Source organism: Anser brachyrhynchus (genome assembly GCF_964034855.1).
Source record: "Anser brachyrhynchus genome assembly, chromosome: 2".
NCBI classification, from domain to species: domain Eukaryota; kingdom Metazoa; phylum Chordata; class Aves; order Anseriformes; family Anatidae; genus Anser; species Anser brachyrhynchus.
Window position 1 is genome coordinate 53,157,262 of NC_137695.1, and position 19,906 is coordinate 53,177,167.

Consider the following 19,906-nt stretch of genomic DNA (forward strand, 5'->3'; position numbering starts at 1 on the left):
AAACACAATTTATCTGTCTTGGTGTTATTTTAGATGCATCTATTTTCATAGAGAGGGAAATCATTTAGAAAATAAGTATAATGGTACAAAATCTCTTTAAGCTAACCTTGCTTTACACGCAATATCTTGTCTGAGCCCGCCTAATGCCTGTCAGAGGAAAGACACTTACATACAGCATCTGATAGCTTTTTCAGAAAGTGGTAAATAGTGGCAGGAATTGTACAGTAAGCAAGTATTCAGTAAATTGATATATAGTGTGAACAGAGGTGGAAAGTAATTTTTGGTACAATCATGGGAGTAGGAAGGGAGAATATAACTAACAGCATTTTAAGGTGAGTGCATTGGGAGTGAAGGCTCTTGAGTATTCAGAAGATCATCAGTACATACTGGCCTTCAGTTGACCCATGATCAGGGCACAGAATGGGGTAAGCACTTTAATTTATTAAAAAAAAAAAAAAAAGCCTTTGAACAGTGCAGCACCACTAAGTTCTATGGAAATGGATTATTAACACCAGATAAGCAAACTAAAGTTTCTCCAAAGTGTTTTATAACATTACAGTGTTTTATACTGTTAAATTGAAGCCACCTTGGGTTGAGGGTCTGGTAGTAACAATGCAGAACTTCTCAAAGTTCTACTTCGGTACTTCTGTAGTGTATTTTGAGAATATGAAACAGAATATTTTAAAGCAAATTTTAGGGCCACAAGGTATGAACTGTAAAACATAGTTTCTTTGAAAACCCCAATAGGAGCCAATGGATTTCTTTTCTGAAGTTTTAAAACAGGATGATAATTTCCAATGATATTCAGTAGAATTCTGAGGTGCACTAAGTGGACTTGGTTGAGAGTATTGTATTATTTAATGTACTGCTCTAAGGTGTCTGCAGAGATGTGTGCTGTATTAAAACCAGAAAATAATTAAAAACACAAAGTAGTTGCATAGGAAATGTTGCTTCAGCAATTCATATTGCTTAGGGGTATTTAAAGGTTGATATTTACTTATTATTTATCATTATTACTATTTCCATTATTATTTGGACTCTCTATGTCACAGAGAAACTTGATTGTTGTAACTTTTGCATAGATTTAATGTGTCTGAAGTTCAGAGAAGGAGCTTCAACACTAAAAACCTTTTTCACTAGAGAATGAATAAGGGCACCAATCTGTCTTACAAGGAATATTTGGGATCCCTTGGAATTTACAGCCAGAGTCTGTCTTCATTTCCTACACAGACCTGTGTGTGATCGCTCATCAGAAACTGGATTGAGACTGAATGTGCATTATACATGTAACCAAGGACTAGCAACAGACAGAAATGACTTTCAGGATCTTTAGGGAAGTCAAATTTGGAGCAATAGCACCTCTGTTCTCTGGATGTCTTTTGTTGTTCCAATGGAATGAGCGTAGAGTAAGCACACACTACTGCTGGACTGATGGTGTTTTAGGGACCATTTGAGAAATCAGTCCTAAAATGTAGGGGATTTCTGGTGCAAGACTTGTCTGGAAAGGTAGACATCTACCTGTGAGCTTTTATAAATGAAGGCAGAAGCAGAACTGCAGAAAATAATTTTTTTTTCTTCCTTAAGATTAGAGATTATTTGTCACAGAAACTTCATCTGTAAAGCACCTAGCTGATTTTGCATAGTACTCACAAAATAACCTTTAAAAAATATTCATTACTCTCATGTTATGCTATATTATTAAACAAGTCGCTGCTCAGTGGCCCTCAGCAATGAGGCCTTTCTCCTGGCGTTCCTCATGATGGGATGGGACATGCAATTGTGAAATCCCAATGGAGTCTTGTGTGGTTTACTGTGCTCACATAGTTACTGCTGCTAATTGTGCTGCAAACTTTTGTACTTCGTCCTGTTTAGTACTAGAGTCTGCTTATTCTTCAAAAACAGAATGGTCCTTAGGTCACATCTGTATGTGTACAGGTAAAGAGGTTCTAGAAAGATGCTGGTATTATTCTGTGAGAATTAAAGTTTATGGGAAATCTGAAAGAAAACAAACGCATTTCGATTAAACAGGAAACTACCATATTCATTTATTTATATTAAAGCCTCATTGGATTGCTGTTCCTTAAGAATATTTAGGAGCAACTATTTATAGTATGAGTCCTTCAAATTGTTCTGGCATTTCGGATGTGCACATGACCTAAAACTTTCATGAGCCTATGCATTTATTATCATCTCTATGAAATGCCTGGGAATGCATTAAACTTGTAGAACATTATCTGTTGCCAAAACTACTAAAATGATATCTTGGTTAATATAGGAGATATTCTTGGGAAAGCTAATGCATTCAGAGAAATGACTCCTTCAGCTCTACTAAAAGTTCCAATTTTTAGTTCTTTAAATAATACATTTTGAACTAGATTTAGATGACTAAACTGGTATTAATTTCTCAGAATGGTGAGGGCTTCTCTCCCTCCCCCTCTTCCCACCCCCTCACTCCTCCCAATGTTTTCCCCAATCATATACATCAAAAAGCCTAAAATAGGTTGGTTGTAAGAGTGCTGCATAAATCTTTAGTGACTTTAGGAGATGTAGCTAATCTGATCAGTCCCATTTCACAGTGGGAGTGCACTAAAGCCATCTTGCACTGCTTTACGCACTTTTGAGCATCCTGCTTTCTAATGGCATCTTCTCCCATTCCATGCCTAAGCATCAATGACAGCAACTGGGTTGGGAATTTGTCCAGCAGTGTACAGGCAGAAGCAAAGTGCAGTCTTCATGCAACTCACATGAGAATTCCCCCCCCCCCGCCTTTTTTTAATACAATTAAAAATGCTTGAGTAGAAAGAGACATAATATATTGCTTTTCTTTTTCTTTCAAATCTGTACATCTAGCCATAGGCTCAAATCTTCACTCTCCTAGAGAAAACATATGGTAGTATGTCTTCAGTTTGTATTTGTGCATATTGATGTGATGATGCAAGGCCTTACTAAAGTAGCAAGTTAAAGCGGTGTAGAAATATGTTGCTTTCAGGAAATATGATGAGTTTGTGGGAGTTTAGAAGCCCTTAGTTTCTGTATTGGTAGAACACCTACATTTTCTATCCCACATATGTATATTTCAAAATGTAGCCTGTGAAGAATTGTTAGGATCTTTGCCATTACTTTGGGTGTGGTTTAACACACACACACACACACACACACACAAACTAGAAAGTAAAGATATGAATGAAGAGTTGTGCTTCATAATCTACTGCAAATAAGCCTGTTCACAAAAGAGGGCTCCTGTTGCAAAGAACATGAGACACATGGGGGGGACCATGAAATATAAGCCAACTCTCATGAGTCATTCTCTGTGAGTAAGGCAAACCATCTATTCAGCTGTGTATTAGGAGGAATGTGACCAGGAGATTGAGGGAAGGCATTTATTCCTCTTCACCTGGGTTACCGTGGTTTGGCTGAAGTTGAAAGAAACACAAGGAGACTGGAACAGGTCCATGGGAGGGCAACTAAGATGGTCCGTCTGGCATGAGTCTGGCAAATAGGAGGTTAGTGGATAATGTAATTATAGCCTGTTAGTACTTGAAAGGCAACTGCAAAGAATATGAAACCAAGCTTTTCCCCATGGGACCAGAGAACATAACAAATGACAGCAAGTTTCATAGCTTTGGCTGGGTAAAGCCATGGCTGATATCACCTGATGTTGTCAGTAGTCAACATTTTTGAGTAGAGGTTCTAGATGACCTCTAGAAGTTCATTCCAAACTACATATCCCTGATTCTATAAAAACAAGATTAAACACAGGTGGTAAGAGATGGTATACTTAGTTTGTCATTTCTATTGCTGTTCAGATACTATGATCATGAATAGGAATTAATAAAACAGTACTCATCTCTTTAGATTAGAAGAAGCTTACTAGACTTTACTGGCTTTACTAGAAAGAGTTTAATGAATTATAATTAAAAAAAATAAGTCTAAATTGCACTGTATTGCATTGTTATGAGACTGAGCGAAGGTTCCAACACCTAGGAACTAAACCTATTTTGTCATTTCTGCTCTATTCTGTCATATGTTCATGTTTCATAGTGCATATATATTCCTCATGTTTCGCAGAACTCCTGACAAAAACTAGGCACAGTGTTGCTGTTCACGTAGAGTTTCCATAAAGTGAAAAGTGTGTTCAACATTTGGTTTTGAAACATTACCTCACTGAATTTTGTTACTTTCTATTTTATGGATTGCTTCTGACAGTTCTTCTACGCACATATTATGAAAACTGTCTTTAGTTGGTCTCAAGAACTTTTTTTCCCTTTTTTCTTTTTTCTTTTGTGTAGTGGTCATAGTTACCAGTTGTTGAGTAATAGAAAGCCTTGATGGCTGGAATTTTGGCTACCTTTCGGGTCTGTTGATTTCCTTCCTCATCTGCCCTTAAGGTGTCTAGTGTGGTTTAGCCTGGCAGGCAGCTGAGCACCACACAGCCCTTCACTCACTCCCCCCTCTCCCTGCACTGGAACAGGGGAAAGAATCAGGAAAAAAAAAAAAGTAGAACTATGAGTTGATATAAAGACAGTTTAATATGACAAAAAAGGAAGGGAAAATAATAATAATATGTATACAAAACAAGTGATGCACAGCGCACTTGCTCACCACCCGATCCCCTGCCAGTCCCCAGGCAGCGGCACCTTGCCCCAGCCAACTCCCCTAGTTTTACTGCTCTGCATGACATCAGGTATTAAGGAATATCCCTTCGGTCAGTCTGGGTCAGCTGTTTGGGCTGTGTCCCCTCCCAGGCCCTCGTGCACCCCCAGCCTCCTCGTTGGCAGGGCAGCCTGAGAAGCAGAAAAGTCCTTGGCTCTGTGTAAGCACTACGCTGCAACAACTAAAACATCAGTGTGACATCAGCATTATTCACATCCTAAATCCAAACCACAGCACCATAGTAGCTACTAGAAAGAAAATTAACTCTGTTGCAGCTGAAGCCAAGGCAGTATCCAGGAGAGAAGGAGATGATTGTTAAGGTCACCTGTTACACCCAGCATTTCTGATGTCAGAACATCGATGTCAGACAGCATAGAAACCTTCAGTGTTATTTTATTATTTTATTATATTTTATTGTTTTGGATCTTCACCTTTCGTACCTGTTGGGAAAAATTCCTTGCTGTGTTCTACTTAGGGAGGAGAGGGGAATAAAATTACTCAGGTTATTGAACAGCAAATTGTTTTTTTGCAACTGAAATAAATATACTCAAACTTCTCTCTTTAATCTTTCTTTTATTTATTTTGTAGGTAGTCTGTTTCTGAGAAGAATATTGTACCTTTGAGGGGAAAAAAAAAGACACATTATTTAATTTTCATTTATCACCAATTTCATTTTTTAGCCATTACATCAATGAGGTTTTATATTACAACCCTTGGGCATGCATGCACGTAACTTGAAGCCTGCATAGACTTTGAACCTGATGGGCAATGTAGTGTTTCATAACTACATTGGCTAAAATAATGATAGGCCCTAAACTGCATTTCTCTTATGTGGAAAGAGATGAATAAAACTAAGAGTGGGAGGACTGGAAGATAAAGCAGAATAAACAGACACTTAAAACATAAAGGAGAGATACAGCACCAATACCAAAATAGAGTGTTATAGGTATTACAGGACTATCTGTAGAAAGAACAGAGAAGTTGAGCAAGATTCAAATGTGTTATATAAGAGTACACTGTAATGATTTTGATTTCCACTTCTTTAATCTGTGAGTCAAAAGTTTTACTGTCCCTTTCCAAGCAACTTCACAGGAGACTTTCTTTCACCAGTTTTGAGACAAGTATATCTGATTAAACAGACAATCTATATATGCACAAATAAATTCAAAGTAGTAGATTAAGTTCTCAAGTTTGAAGGGGAGAATGAAGTCTTGCTATTTCAAAGTAGTAGAAAGAATATTATACTCAAAAGAGGAAAGTAGTACTAGAAAGAAATGACAAACTTGTTGCTGTAGGTTTGGGAATATTTCTGCTGCTTTTGAAAACAATCTCAAAACTGATTTCTATCAATCCTTGCTGAAGAAAGGATAAAATGAAACTGGAGATGTAGAGAGATGGTGAAACATTTTTAGAACCTTAATGCCCGTCACAGATGCACTGAAGGACATAGAGCTTCAAGGCTATGCAGAAGCTTGTAATTTTTCTTTTGAGGTACTTCCAGCTTTTGCCACCTGCAGCACTTCCCTGGTGGTGTGCCTCTCCTTTGGTCAAGCTGAATCAGCAGAACTTCAATATATCTAGTACTCCATGCCTAGAAATTCAAAGCAAGAAATTCAAAGATAGTTGCTCGTGCTGTTAGCAGAGAACTAATAATCAGAAGTGAAAGGTAGGGAGGAAGAAAAGGCATGCAGTGCTGAGGATGTCTGAAGATTTGCAAGATTTGTTGTTACAGACTTTTAGAGCCTGATCTCTATGCTGTAAGGTAATAATAATAGAAACATAGTTAATACTTTCTCCTTCTCCAATCCCAAAATAGATAAAATATAAATTATGGAAAGCATTACCTTCCCACATACTATTTTTGTGACACATTTAAATTTGCAGGTACTACCAGAAGACCAGTCAACACGCTAAACTCAATTATATCTGCTTATTTTTGTTGCTGTTGTTTTTAGATTTTACTGAAATACGTGAATTTTGAACGGAGAATTGGTAAAGAATGGCCTGCTACAGGAAGACAACTTTAAGACCATAATTAGGCATTTGCCTAGTTATTAGTTGCCAAGTTGTTAGGCAAATGCCTAATTATGGTCTTAAGTAATTTTACATCATTGAGTAGGTAGGGATCTAAAATGTTATGAGTACTTTATTTGAAGAATGGAATATGTTAACTTTTAATAGTTGTCTACGTGCATTGATCAAGATATCCTAGAAAAATTTCAGTTAGCAGTGCCATTTTTTGTTTCGTTGTAAGAAAATAGTGGAAAGGCTTAGAAACATAATAGAGCATCTAAATATGCTTAAAGACAAAGCTCATAAAAGCTCAGATTTGCAGAACAACAGAGGCAAATACATTACTGGTTTATTTGAAGAAGAACATTAAAAGCCCAAATGGTTGTGAAATACAGTTGAAATACATTATTTCTTATATTTTTAGCAAATATCTTGTACAGACTGTGCATGTCACCTGTGAATAAAATGTTTTAACTTGCGAAGGTCTGATTGTGTAAAGCAAGTCTTGGCAGACTATGTTGTTCACTTGAGTAGAGGTGGAGGTTTGTTTTAACCAGCAAGTGGGTGTGTTTGAATCCAGACTTGGAAGAGGGAAACCTGCAGCATGACCTGAAGCGCCTTAGTTATCCTTCCGCTCAGAACTATTCTTCAGAGCAATGTTTCTTTTGTCTAGAGAGGTAATTACTTTTCTTTCTCTGTATATCTTTAATTTAACTGCTATTTTTAGAGATAACTTCCTATATGGTTAGCGCACTACTTCCACTACAGATTTATAGCGGGGATGAAGGGAGAAATGACTAAAGAAGGAAAAAGTTTTGGAGCCAGCACCTAAAACACAGAGCTTTCCAGATGAAATTTCCTAAACTTGGTGTTGTCTTAAAGCACTGACCTGCTTACCCCAAACAAAATAAGAAAGTTTGATTCAAGTGAGATTACGGTCAAAATACAAAGCCCAAACCCTCCAACACATTCCTGCTTAAAACATTAAAAGCTACTTTTCCACAGGTCAGCAAGCAGGTTTAGAGCTGAGCTGTGAGAAAAGCTTGCCCAAGAGTGCTTATAGTTTGGATAGAAGAGTTTTAATTTGAATAATGGTAGCCCAAAAGCTGCGACATCTGATTAGGATTTTATGTTCTGGTTAAGAATACAATGTGGAGCAAAGCATACTCCTGGTTTGAATTTCTTTATGGCTTTTTTAGTATTTTGTGTTGTGTAGAAGGGTCTGTCAATCTCTTATATAGGGAAAAAAATCTTGACTACTTAGCAATAAGGAAAAAAAGTAATATGCTTTCTAGCAAGCAAGTAAATACCTGTTCACCACCAGCCAAGGCAAATTTTTTGAATAGATTATCAATAATTATGCTTTCATTCTAAAAACAATGAATTTTGTTGAAAAATTTCAGTTGTGGTTTTGCAAAGTTGCTTTAAAGTCATAATGTTAAATTGCTTTTCTTAGTCAATCATGTGAAGGGGCAGTAGTTGGCTTGCACCTGTTCTTGACTGTCAGAAAGCCATTCTGATAGCTCTCTGTTTTGGGGAAATAAACTTCCACTGTGATTTTGGTTAGTTCAGTCTTGCGTGGGGCTACAAAAACTACCAACAGGGGCAAGATGGGATGTAGGATTTATTCCTTGATCCCACTGTGCTCCTGTACACATGGTGGTCTGACTTTTCAATTTGATAAAATTTGCATACTGTTACCTTTTAAGCCCATGCAAGAAGAAAACACGCAGAAAAGGCCATTATTGCCACTAAAACGCAGTATTTGCATGAATAAGGCTTGCACAAGAATAATTGTTGCACCTTTGATTGCTGCCCATAAAGTTACATTTATAGAAAATTTGAGTAAAACTCGGGCATGGATCTGACTTGGTCTGGAGTTTAAAATGAGATTGCTTCCCAGCCTTCTGCAGACAAACCTGCAGTCACTTCCCCTGCATGCTAAGTAGATGGATGAAAACAAGTTTCTATTCAAACCAAGGTATTACAGCTAGTACAATAAGCTGAGTTGAGAAAACGCACTGTAGGTTGGAAGCAGCTGCTAGCCCGTAATTTTGGAGTGTGGTGGAAGCAAGTGTCTGCCATAAAAGGCTGGATGGATCTGTTGTTCTTGTGAAAAGAAGTAGTCTGACTAGTGCGTTCAGACAGTTTTTTATTTTTTATTTTCCTGAGAATGGGAAAGATGCGAGAAGTGTAAAGCCTATTCATACAGGTACTGTGATTATCCAAATGTAGACAGAATACACTTTTTCTTCCACAAGGATGTCCTCTCAGAAACTTAGGGAATAATGTGGTATGTAGCATGTGAGTCATACTTGGCATTCTTCTCAGAGCTGATATTTTATGTCCATTGTAGATGGATATTTTAAAGAACCTCAGTTTTGAGTCTGATGGAGCAAACATTTGTCTTTGAAATAGTTTGAGAAAAGATGTGCTCCCATATTTCAGGAGGATAACATGCAACTTACCTTTCCTCTGGAGTATTTACATGTTACCTGATGGTTTTTGCCAAAGGAGACAAGTTCAGGGGATGCAGCACAGTAATTAGGGGGTTGCTTTGCTAGAGACGGGTCCTCAAAACCAATTTAGGAAACTTCAATAATTAGCATCAATGAGCTCAAGTGAACTTAAGATCTTCACATGCTTCACAAAGAATGGTAATTCTTTTGGGGCTATGGAGGTGTACAAGGAAGCTGACAGACCTAAGCAGACTTGAGCAGTTCTGAGAAGATAATTCTAATGTCTAATTCATAATGTTGACAAGTTTTCATCATATTTTCCAAATGTCTTTCATTATGGGGTTGCCCTTAATGTAGAAAGAACCACGCGTATGAGAGTTTATTACATCCTTCTTGTTTTTTATTCACCTATGCCATTCCGGATATTGCAGTCCAACTTGCACATTTCATCAAACACGTTAAGCTCGCTGTAGATGAAATGAGGAGTTCCTATGTTCTCTTTCTGCTTCCTTTTGAACATCTTTTACTTCATGATTGTTTAGCTGTAATGCTGCCCCTCTTGTGTGAGCTGATGTAAGTGAATAAAATAACAACACAACAGCTCTATAACTTTCTCCTATATTAGTGAGTTAAATGGGTCCATGGAAGAATGCAGTGAACTGCAGAACTTGGAGCAAAGCAGGAGTGATACCAAATGGCCAGAAATGAGAAAGAGGAGGGACTGGAGCTGGAGAAAAGTAGGAGCAGTGGTAGCAGACAGGAAGGATAGGAATCAAGCCTTTAGTAATGAGACATTAGATTGGTTCAAAGCCTGTAGCATCACAGATACAGTATATAATTTTTCAAACAGAGAATAGCAGTGTGATTTTATGGATTTTCAGGAATTTATCCCAGATACTATACAGGCACCATATTTTCATTCCAGTGATGCTGCACTCTCTTAAAAACTTATGGCTTCCTACTGATTAATTAAGCAGATAAGACAGTTGGAATATCTTTCATATTAATGAATCTTTAGCAAAATAGCATTTCTCTTTCCCCATAGACCCACATCATCATTTCTGCAACCTGGGAAGTAGTATCGCCCAGTTTTACTTTCTATAACCTTTGGCAGATTTATCTCACAATATACCCTGATCATACTGTAGACAGAGCTGTGTTAGCAGAACTTCTCATTATTTTTTTTATGCATTTCTTTGGGTGTTTGTAGACACACACCTCCTGCTGATTTGTAGTCTCACACCTTTCTGAAATACCTGATAAGAGGTGCTGTGGATTTTGTGTAGTAGAAAGTCACGGAAATGACATGAGGAGACTATATAAGTGTACTGCACAATTTGATTTATCTATACGCATCCTAAACAGAAAGTCACAAGGTTTGTGCTGGTACAATAACTATGGTGGGTTCGGGGGGGGGGGGGGGGGGGGGGGAGAGGGGTTGGTAGAAACAACTCATTGACATAAAAACTTACTTGATGGTAGACTGTTGTCATCTGCCTAGTAGGATTCAGGTTGAATTACTTCCTTTCCAGTTTCATTTCAGAGAACAATGATACTTTCCATTGTATTTTATCATAGAAATAGTTTGTATTATTATTTTATGAATTAGTTGTTCATGGAGCGCAAAGCTTAATAAGCTCACTGTAAAGCACGTTTTTCCCCTAATTTATTGCTTTTGCTGAAAAATTGCTCTCTTCTCTGACTTGTATTTATTTGGGTGTTACTTAGTACAAGTAAGGCTGCAAGCAGCCTTTTATTCATTGTTAAAACAGTTCTTCACTATTTAATGTCACCAACAATGGATTTTGGAGGAGAAGAACTGGAGTTTGTTAGTATTTATTTGATGTTTGCATTCATGTAGTTTGTGGTATTGTCAGTGATATTGTTGAGGGGATTGAGTGCACTCTCAGTAAGTTTGCAGATGACACCAAGTTGGGTGGGAGTGTTCACCTGCCTGAGAGTAGGAAGGCCCTGCAGAGGGATCTGGATAGGCTGGACTGATGGGCTGAGGCCAACGGTATGAGGTTCAACAAGGCCCAGTGCCGGGTCCTACACTTGGGTCAGAGCTACCCCAAGCAGCGACACAGGCTTGGAGAAGAGTGGCTGGAAAGTAGACCAGCAGAAAAGGACCTTGGGGTGTCAACAGCCAACAATGTGCTCAGGTGGCCAAGAAGGCCAACGGCATCCTGGCTCGTGTCAGAAATAGTGTGGCCAGCAGGGCCAGGGAGGTGATTGTCCTCGAGTACTGTGTTCAGTTTTGGTCCCCTCAGTACAAGAAGGACATCGAAATGCTAGAATGCATTCAGAGAAGAGATGATGAATGGCCTGGAAAGAAGTCCTATGAGTAGCAGCTGAGTGCACTGGGATTGTTTAGTCTGGGGAAGAGGAGGCTCAGGGGAGACCTTATTGCTCTCTGTAGGTACCTTAAAGGAGGCTGTAGCGAGGTGGGGGTTGGTCTGTTCTCGCAGATAACTAGCGGTAGGACTAGAGGGAATGGCCTCAAGTTGTGCAGGGGAAGTTTAGGTTGGACATAGGGAAGAATTTATTCATGGAAAGAGTGCTCAGGCATTGGAACAGGCTGCCCAGGGAAGTGGTGGAATCGGCATCTCTGGAGGTATTTAAGAGCCGTGTGGATGTGAGGCTCAGGGACGTGGTTTAGCAGTGGAATTGCACTGTTAGGTGATGGTTGGACTTGATCTTAGAGGTCTTTTCCAACCTAAATGATTCTGTGATTCTCTGTAGTGGTTGGTAAGTGCTGTTACTTCAGTGCTGCAGAAGCACATTAAGACAGCACAATCCTGGTTTGACATTCCTATGGAAGGGAAAGAGAGCAGGTAGGCTGTAAGGATTTGGCTTCTCTTGTCTCACAAAGAGCAAGGTAGCAATTACTTCTGATGTCACATCTTTGTGGTTTTCTGTTTTTGTTTTTATTTTTTTATTTATTTTTAAAATTGCTTTCCCTAAATTTGATCATCGAGGAAAGGGTCCTAACTATTTTTCCTGTGGTGATTCTACCTGAATAGCTGTATAAGTTAGGAAAAAGTCATACAGCTTACAGCAGCAGCTACCGTGGTATCCAGCAGTGTTGCCATACACACAGTGCTGATGAAGCAAGCTGTTGTGGGTGATGTAACCCTTTCTGAAGGGTGGGAGTCATTTCTTTATCCATGTCATATCGAACAAATTTTCTTGGAGCTCAAAAAAAAGTGATGGAAAAGGAACCCTTGTTCCTTCAGTTGCATAAAACTGTGAGCAGAATATTCCAGTTAGGCAGGTTCCTGACGATGCAAATTGACATCCACATAAACAGGGAAGAAATTTATTCACATCCTAGTTACATCTTGGAGCTTGTATTACAAAAAAAAAAAAAAAAGAAAGAAAAAAAAAGGCAGAAAACACTGAAAACATTTCATTAAATGTGATAGTACAAGTACAGTTGCAATGGCTATATCTGCAGAGGATACAGAGGACAATCTGTGAACTCACTACTAATCTTTTAAAAGTCCTCTGCTACGTAGTGATCTTTTTTGTACCCGTTTTTTCTCACTTTTTCTCGTTCCACACACATTTCCATTACTTAGAAGTAGCTAGAATAATTTTTTCCTTGAAACAGAATTGCTGTAATTAAATTTCTCTTCAGATTATATATCTTGCAATTTTTAGAAAAGAGTGCATTTCTAGAAAATGTGTCCTGATACGAATCAATTGAAAGTTCAAGGTAAGGATCATGTAATTGAAAAATACAAAAGATGTCTGAAAGGGAAGATGTATTTGTTCATGCCACTACTAGATTCCATGAAGTATTATTCTCATTACTATTCATGTTTTCTGAAGGATAAAGGCTTTTCTAATATAGTTGCCGTGCTAACTAGACTTCTAAAGAATAATTTTTGTAGGCTTTTGTTAGTATGAGCAGGGCTCATTAAACAATATTAAAAGGAGTTAACAATATAGTGCTGGAGTGCATATTTTCCAAAGTGCTTTCTTGATAAATGAGGCAAAAATTTTCATAATTTCCTTACTACAGTTTTTCCTTTATGCTGGATTTCATGGACTGTACAGTGTAACATGGATGCAATGAAAATCGACTATGATTGAAAATTTAGTTCCGACATTTCTGTTTAATTGCATTTTAAAGCAAAAAATTTCATTGTACAAAATTCTTTATTCTTTAGAGACCTGCACAACTTTAAAAAACATTTAAATGAAGGCAGTGCTTATTAGGAGGAATATTCAGTTTAACTTTCTTCCCCCTAGCTCCAGTTGTAGTCCCAGAAGATATGGCAAAACGTTAAAGCTATGAAATAACATTAAAATGCCATTTAATGTGTCAAGGGAAACTTTGTTTATTTTTCTCTTCAGATAAAAAGACCTGAATAAAAGCTTTTTCCTCTGTAGTGCTTGCAGGTTTTCAAGTAGATGGAGAAGGCTGTTGCTAGCAGCAGATTATACCAGATGCACAGTTGCCTAGGGATGGGTGCTTTGTTTGCTGGAGACAGGTCTTATTGTCTTGCCTTGAGGCGTTAGGTTGAGTCTGTTAGACCACGTAAGCAGTGATTTTTATCCTTTGAGCTAGTGGAGTGTCACATGGTGGTATGTGACATTTTTAGGTAACGCATGAAGTAGATATATATTTCTTTTTTCTTTTTTTCTTTTTTTTAAACTTGGATAAGTAGAAGTAGGTGACCTCTATAGAAGTTTTGCAGAAACCTTAAATATTTACCACTGAAAGAAAAGGATTGCCAATTTTAGAGACAAGTTGCTAGGTTCCCAGCCTAAGAAATGTACTAAGTTAGCATTTCATCATAGTTCTTTCTTCCTTGATAAAATTTCTGTGGATAGATGAAAGGATTTACATTTATATTGAATATTGTAGCATGCAAGTAGAGGCTCTGTATGATGAACATCTGAAGATTTCCTGAAATTTCCACTAAAAGAAAATGGAAAACTTTATGGATATATTTACTACATTTATATTAGACATGAGATTATAGGTGTAATACATTTTTATGTTAATTCACACTTGTCTGTCTATAGGATATTTAATTTGTTCCTTCAAAATACCTCATTTCTAATGCAGCTGCCTACACAAGATATTTGGCAAGATAGACCATGTTCTGTAATTTTACAATTCCTGTGTTCTTATGAGATTATATTTTCATTTGAGGTATAATTTGCAAATACATTTGTCCACATTATAATTACAAAGTTAAAATTGTGACTCAGTAGCAGAACTGGTTGTAGTATCAGTCTGGTTTTGTAAGTTTTTCTTCATTAAATTTGTATCTGGAGTTTTGTATCTAGATTTCCAGGTAGTTTAGCATCCTTGTTGTGCTTGTCAAACATTACTTTCTCTAGTGCATTCAGTTTGGGAGGTAGCTCAAGCAAGCCAAAGAGTGTAAAGTCATACAAACAGTTGAGTATTTTGGATAAGAGATTTTCTACCAAAAATGTTATGGTATGACTTAGTCTATTTCAACATAACAGTAAACACTTCATTAATTTATATATTGCTGGAGAAAAATGTGCATTTAGAAGGTTACAGTTTGACAGAAGTCTGGCAGGAGGTTGTGATATAACATGCAACTGTGAATGACAGTTCTTAGAGCAACTCGTATGAAATACCTAGCAAGTCTGCTAAAATTATTCAGTGCTTCTCTTCTCTACTGTTTTGCAGATTATGATGGAATCATAGACCTTAAAGACTACCCCGTGCCAATCCCCCTGCCATGGGCAGGGACACCTCCCACTAGACCAGGTTGCCCAAAGCCCCATCCAGCCTGGCCTTGAGCACTGCCAGGGATGGGGCATCCACAGCTGCTCTGGACAACCTGCTCCAGTGCCTTACCACCCTCTGAGTAAAGAATTTCTTCCTTATATCTAATCTAAATCTGAACTCTTTTAGTTTAAAGCCATTTTCCCTTGTCCTATCACTCCACTCCCTGACAAAGAGTCCCTCCGCAGCCATTATAGCCATATATATCCATATATATATATATATGTAGCCATATATATATAGCTATATACCCAGTCCCTTTTAGCCATCCATCACAGCACTCCAGTTGTGTAAGTCATCCCACCATGTTTTTGGAATAGCAATTATATTAGAGTTTTCTAGGTACATGCGGCTTCCAGCTCCCACTGTTTGTTGCCCATGCTGTGTGCATTGGTATAGAAGTGCTTCAGCCAGGATGTTGATCCTGCCACCTTTTTGAGGGAGGAAGCTCTGATTCCTATGTGGTATTTCTCAGGTGTTTCTCTGGTTTCTAATGCATCAACAATGCCTGGGTCTTGCTGCTGCTCAGATCTCCATCCCCTACTCACATTGAACCTAATTTAAAACCCTCCATATAATTCTCACCAGGTTGTTGGCAAAGATGCAGTAATTGTTAAAAGGGTTCATACGTTAATGAATGATTTGCAAAGTTTAATGAACATACGAAGGTTTTATCCCACTGTTTTGTGTTCAGGGCTTCCTAGAGTTCCACGATTCAGTGATGGCTTAATACACAGTATTGAATTTAAAGTGAGTCAAAATATTACTGAAGAAATTAATGGTGTTATCCATTGGAACATAATGTTTTGGTTTCCCACTTGGTGCTAAGGTAGTACCAAAGTTGAGGAATTACGTAAGTCAATATTCACACAAACATTTATCTGCCAAAGACAAGCAATTAAAGCTTGAAAATGCTCAGTCTGATTTTTTATTTTTATTTTTTTCCCAATAGAAATTTAGAAAAGTGATGTAATTGGTCATTTCTGACTGGTATTAAATAGCTGCTTACATTCTGAACTAGTGGGTCCTATCTGCATAGGATGTCCCTTGCATTCTGTATAACCTTTCTTGACTCACACTTAATTTCTCTGTCCCATCTTTCTTGATGAGATTCTTTGTGAATTGCTGTCATTGTGGACAATAAAGATTAACTACATTTGATTAGGGCTTTCAAAGTTGTATTTACATCCAAGATGTACAATGGTAATGCTCTCTGTAGATGCTTCACAAACTGAGCCACATGTGCTGTAGCCTGAACTCTGGTACAGGGTTCTTCTGTTGTATTGGTTGGTTTTGTTTCTGAGGTCCAAACATGTACAAGTTGATTCTGACTTGGGAATGTTTTCATTGTGGGTGCTCTTGTGTTGCATGCATAGTATGACTACTTTAAAATTGAAAATGATCAAATTAGAAAATACTAACGCTGTCTGTCTGTCTTCTTTAGGAAAGCCCAAGAAGGGAACAAGAAAGTGGTTTTAGCAGGCTGTGTTCCTCAAGCCCAACCTCGTCAGGACTACCTGAAAGGCTTAAGTATTATAGGGGTATGTATCTTTATCAATTAGAAACCAAAGTTTTCAATAGGCCAATGTCATTATGTAGGCATAATTGACTTCCTCCTGGAAAAAGCAGTGGAGAAACTTGGTACTTTTGTTAGTCTGCTTGCATTATACAGTACTTAAGCTTTCTTGCATCCACAGAGATCTGCTTTGGTTGTGGGACGAGGGGACAAGGATACATGGATACTGTTGGCAGAAATGATTTTAAGGGCCATTTGTAGCCTTAATGGGATGAAGATAGCCATTACCATATTGTTTAAAATACGACAGTTTATTTGCATTAAGATGAACAAATACACCCTTTATTAAAATCAGTGAAAGATGTATAGAAGACTAGAGCAAAAATGATACACAGACACAGCTGAGGGTTTGATGTTAGGTATTGTTTTTTCCCCCCTGTACTATTAAGACAAAAGGCAATGATCATTTTGGTTAAACCTGAGGCAGTCTGAAGAGTTAAATCCACCAGTGACTGAATTGTTAAACAGTTACCAAGCTTTACCTTGAAAAGCTTTACCTGAGAGTTTTTGCCATAATTCAGCTAGTGAAGTGCTTTCAGTATCCTTTGGGATGAAGCAATACTGTCTAACTGATTCACCTTTGTAAAATCCTCCTGAAAATTTGGGAGTCAGAGCACAAGCTAGAAAAGATTTGTCATTGTTTAAGGCTTTAGGTTAAAACTGGATGAAACGGCATGTATGAATTGAAACACCGTCATTGGATTCAGTGTGTGAATTACAGAGTGAAGTTGTCCTTTGTTATGTTAAGTCAGAGCAGATGACTGCACAGCATCTTTCCTGTATTAAAAATGTAGAGAGGTCAATGTGTTTCCACTTCAGTTTGATGAATTCAGATTGAAACTAAGATAAAGGAAGAACAACAAAATATTCCAAAGATTTTGCTTTCATTAGAAGAGCATATAAGATGCAATTGTTCAAAGTAATTTAGAAGTAAAATCGTAGTTTGCGATTAGGAAAAAGATGAATTCATTAAATGATTTATTGGAATTCTTTGTAAAGATAGACTTTGTGCTGTTTGATTGACTTTTTTAATTACTACTGTCACTCAAAATGTTATATCTTCCTTTTTTTTTTTTCCAGATGCATTCTCAGTGACATGCTAATGCCTATAAATTAACTCATTGCTCAGAAATGATACTCAGGGGCTGTAAAACGCCACACTTATCTGTATAGATGACAATGCACTGATAGTTACAGTTCAAATGAATAAACAAATTTTCCATTGCACTGTGCAGTCTTACTTTACAAAATTACATGCAAGGGAACCATGGTGCTCTGTCATCTCTATGACTCCAACCAATTAAGTGTAAATTACTCTGTGCAGCAGGATAGGGAAAAAAAGGTGAATGGATTTCATGGATTTGTATGACCTGTGATTGTTCATATAATGAATATGAAGATATCGACATGTATGAAGACAGATAAAAAGTATATTACATGGCTATAAAATTAATGTGTCACAATCCTTTGGCCAAGGCTGTTATCTGATATTTCAGTTCTGATGAGTTGGGAAGTTTAGGGGACCCAAAGTTTGATTTTATTTTATGTTTTTTCCTTTATTTTTTCACTTTCCTTTTGAAGTAGTATGCGATTTCTGAAAATTAGCCTCTTCATTTTAATCTTGATGCCTAGAGCCAGTGGTTAATGAAAATATTTGCAATTTAGTATTTATTACAGACAGACTTCTGTTAGGAGTTGTATTAGGCTGTTACTGTAGCTTTCCAAAATACTGAGTTAGACTTGAAAATACTGAAATGTGATCTATGCAATAAGGACACTGTCTTCTAACTGTCACTGATGTGATAAAATTTACTTAGATGCCTAAGCTCAAAGGTCTTGAAATTTAGGCATAGCTATTAACAGAAGCAGAGCCAACAACAGATATTGTCTTTGTTTTCAGTTTGTGTATTTAAGGCTTTCTTCTCATTTTACAAAGAGTGTGTGGGATAGCTATATTTAAAGGATAAGAATTATGTTACTACTGCAAAATATTTCTTGAAAGGCAGTTTTGGCAGAATTGAAAAATAGACAATGTTCTGTTGGCAGCTGGACACTTATCTGAGTTTAAAATTGTAAGCTTACGAGCGTAGTTGTGGCAGTCTTTGCCACCAGGTTGGTCTTGTTTTCATCTTGGCTGAGAGATACAGTTGATTAATTGTTGCTTATGTAAGCTCTGCTATTTTTTTATTTTTATTTTTTTGTGTTGTCTGAGGAAGTGGTTATTTACTGGCAATTATAACTCCTTCGGGGTGGCTTTGAAAGGCAATGTGTGTCAGAGGTCTTTTTTGCTCATCTTGGTATGATGAAGGAGTTGTGATGTAATTACGAGTGAAATTCTGGTAACTGGGGCCTTGTTTTGAGCTGTGCCTTAGAAATACAGTACACAACTTCTACTATTTTTTATTTATTGTTCAAGTTGGGCAGAAGGGAAGGAAGGGCAACTTCATATCTGTGTTATAATTTCTGATGTTCCTGTACTTTTGTGTTTCTTTGAAACCATTATCACTTTTTAAAAATAATGTGGATTGTGGCATTATCATAGGCTGTATATAAGGTAAGCCATAACATAATGTGACTAAGATAAAGGAGCTGTTTTCAGGAAGGAGGAAGCTCTAGGTAGTAATTAACACACCGAATGTGCAGTGTACACAAAAGACATAATAATAGGTTCACAAGCATTTACACCCCGGTGGTTTCCACAAACTACTCGTTTATGTTTTGAGTACTGTACCCACTTCAAACTCAAGTGCACACATAGTATCGCAAAGAGAAACAGTAACTTTCATAGATAAAGTTGTCCCTCACTTTTCATTGTAAGTTCCTGAAAAAAGGATATGTGGTAGTCTATACTGACTATTTTGTGGGGATTATAGAGGAAGGGAAGGGAGGGACAGAGGAGACTGAAAGGTTTAGCAGGTAGGCTATGTTCTGGTATTTGGATCTAAGTAGCGGTAGTGTTTCCTGATTTCCTGAGTTGAATGCAGAAGGCATGCAAAACCCTTGTTTCCAGTGATAATTTGAACTATTGGAATGGAACAAGATGTTTTGTTTCTTTGACAATTTTCTAGAGTTAAGGTGTTTGATGTTGAAATAATGCTACCATGCTGGAGCTCTGATTAGTTTGCTAAGGGCCCACTGCATATCTGAGATGCTTCAAAATCACTGTGCCACCTGTACTTTGAAACCGTCAGACCTACTGGATATGAGTGTACTGTATCAGCATGCATACTGCAAGCATGGAGCCTAACGCACATATGTATCCCATTAAAGGCGCACCATAGCTCTGCAGATGTATGAATCTCCTTGATTGCTGAATGTCAGTACCAAATTCTGCTTCCTTCCCTATCTTTCCCAACGTAAGACCTAGCATCACAGACAAACTGTCTTTCTTCTGTTCTTTACCCCCATTTTCCAGGGAAAGAAGAATTT

At 37.6% G+C, this 19,906-nt stretch overlaps 1 protein-coding gene across 2 annotated transcripts in view; it reads left to right on the forward strand.

The window, feature by feature from the left end:
- The window catches only part of CDKAL1 (CDKAL1 threonylcarbamoyladenosine tRNA methylthiotransferase), a 438,076-nt gene that overhangs the window by 120,290 nt on the left and 297,880 nt on the right, over positions 1–19,906 (forward strand). For both annotated transcript variants that reach the window (XM_080578147.1, XM_080578148.1), the window contains one exon: positions 16,346–16,442. In XM_080578147.1, the coding sequence (XP_080434273.1) occupies positions 16,346–16,442 (97 nt within the window). The remainder of the gene's footprint in view (positions 1–16,345; positions 16,443–19,906) is intronic.